The 2656-nt window shown below is 31.3% G+C and overlaps 1 protein-coding gene across 1 annotated transcript in view; it reads left to right on the top strand.

Moving 5' to 3' along the window:
• Window positions 1–894: 894 nt before the first annotated feature.
• HELRODRAFT_180801 (hypothetical protein) overlaps window positions 895–2656 on the top strand; it is a gene marked incomplete at both ends in the record, with an annotated part of 7414 nt that continues 5652 nt past the window's right edge. Inside the window, one exon of the mRNA XM_009030103.1 lies at window positions 895–912. Coding sequence (XP_009028351.1) covers window positions 895–912 — 18 coding nt within the window. The remainder of the gene's footprint in view (window positions 913–2656) is intronic.

Below are 2656 nucleotides of genomic sequence, written 5' to 3'. Positions count from 1 at the left end.
ATGAATGCGCACCCATATAGATATCAATAAGTCAGATCAAAAATTCGCATGCCATGCATTAATCAAAAATACATTCTCTCTACACCACACACATACACACACACACACTACTATTCTACAACAACAACAACAACAACTACTACTACTACTACTACTACTATTTTGCTTGATTCTTTTTTTCATTGTCGAGACCTAATCGCTTTATAATGGCACCATAAAACTCTAACTTATCATTATTTTCAGCGGGTCGCCGGAAGTCTAGAGGAGAAAAAAGATCCTAAATAAATTAATAAATTAATAATTAAATATAATGGAGTAGTAATTTATATTAGTGCTTTTCATTATATTTACGATCTTTGAGTCGTAATTGATATTAGAGCTAATGATTTTTATTTGTCCAACTATTGTGATTGAAAAATACTTTTGTTCGGTGGTAGTAGTAGTAGTAATAGTAGTGGTAGTAGTAGTAGTAGTAGTAGTGTAGTAGTAGTAGTTGTTGTAGTAGTAGTAGTGGTTGTAGTAGTAGCTGTAGTAGTAGTAGCAGCAGCAGCAGTAAATGTAGTAATTAAAATTTTTAAAAGCACATTTCGCCGTTGTAAAAGATCAAATTAGTCTTCATTATTTTTAAAATAACGCGTATAAAAGGAACTGGCTCAACGTTAATTTCATTAAAAAAAAACAAATAAACATAATTTATATTATAAATAAAGAAAATAAAAAATAATTATTATGCAAGAAATTAATTATTTCATAATAAAATACATACAAACGACTGCGTATGGAACTACTTTAGAGGACCGAATGACTTTTTAATTGTCAAAACGCGTTTTTCGAGTTGCTACGCGCAAATGAACTCCGCTGTAACAAAATGGCAACCGGAAGTGATGTAACGTAATGGCAACCGGAAGTGAGGTTACAAAATGGCTAACGGAAGTGGTGTAACAATAAGGGAATATCAAATAAATTGCCGTCATTATCGTTCATTCAAAAGGATGTAGTAGTAGTAGTAGTAGTAGTAGTAGTAGTTGTAGTAGTAGTAGTAGTTGTAGTAGTAGTAGTAGTAAAAGTAGCTGTAGTAGTAGTAGCTGTAGTAGTAGTAGTACTAGTAGTTGTAGTAGTGGTAGCTATAGTAGTAGTGGTAGTAGTAGTAGTAGTAGTAGTAGTAGTAGTAATAATAGTAATAGTAGTGTTGTTGTTGTTGATGTTGATACCATGGATGTTTTTAACATTTTGTTGAGTATGAAAATAACGACAATAACACCAGAACAACTAAAACAACAGCAACACCAACAACAACAGCCACAACAAAAGATAGATGGATGAAAGGATGGATGGAAGGATGGATGGATGGATAGATGGATGGATGGATGGAGGGAGGGATGAATGAAAGACCACAACAACAAAAATAACAACAAAAGATCATCATCATAACCTTACGACACTTATGCCAAAAAATGTTAACGCAGAACGTCGGCGAAAAAACTTTTTCTGCTTCAAAATGATTGATTGCAATTTTTTTGTCGTTGTCGACCATTCCAAAACAACAACAACAATAATAACAACAACAACAACAATAACAACAACAGCAACAACAAAAAACAACAACAACAACAATAACACAAAAAAACAATAACAACAACAATAACAACAAAAAAACAACAACATCAACACAAAAACAACAACAATAATATTAATAGCGATAATGATGATAATTGTGTATTAACGTTAACATTATTTTTATTACTATTATTAATTTCTTCGACTTTTTTGGATATTTTTTTATGACTTTTTAATGATGATGATGATGACGATGACGACGACAGTGATGATAATGATGATGAAGTTAGTGGAGTGATTGATGAGAAACGGATGAATGAAAATAAATCAACAGCCTGAAAAATATCTGTTTTATTATTAAGCATCCTGTTGCTATTATTATTATTGTTATTGTTATTATTATTATTATTCTTATCACAACAATAACAACAACAACACGTGACAACAACAAAAACAACATCACGTGACAACAACAACAACAACCACACTAATTAATGTAATGACTCTGTCATCCGCAGATAAATCAATTGTATGGCGTTGAACTGTATAGGCAATAAAACTAAATAATACAAGATAATACATACATATATGTATGTATGTATGTATGTATGTATGTACGTACGTTCGTATGTATGTATGTATGTATGTATGTATGTATGTATGTATGTATGTATGTATGTATGTATGTATGTATGTATGTATGTATATTGTATGTTTGTATGTACGTTGTACAATTTATAAGACTAGGTGCGTTCCGTGTTATGTTGTTCAATAAATTGTCCCAGGGAGTTTTCTTTCGTATGTTGTTTGTTTGATATTATTATTATTATTGTTGTTGTTGTTTTTATTGTTGTTGTTGCTGTTGTTGCTGTTGTTGAATAATAATAATAACAATAAAAAAATGCATGCTTTTGTTTTAACTTCATTTCAGATCGCAAAATACGGCTTGTTGTTCAACTGCCAAACCCATCGTCATCATCATCATCAGCAGCAGCACCGTCTTTTTCGAAATAACCATCGTTATCAGGATCATTATCACTATCAACAACAACAACAACAGCATCAACATCATCAACATCATCAACAACAACAACAGCAA

The sequence above is a fragment of the Helobdella robusta genome (assembly GCF_000326865.2).
Source record: "Helobdella robusta unplaced genomic scaffold HELROscaffold_65, whole genome shotgun sequence".
Classification (NCBI taxonomy): domain Eukaryota; kingdom Metazoa; phylum Annelida; class Clitellata; order Rhynchobdellida; family Glossiphoniidae; genus Helobdella; species Helobdella robusta.
Note: the sequence above shows the minus strand (reverse complement) of the source record. Positions and strands in the feature narration are given on the sequence as shown.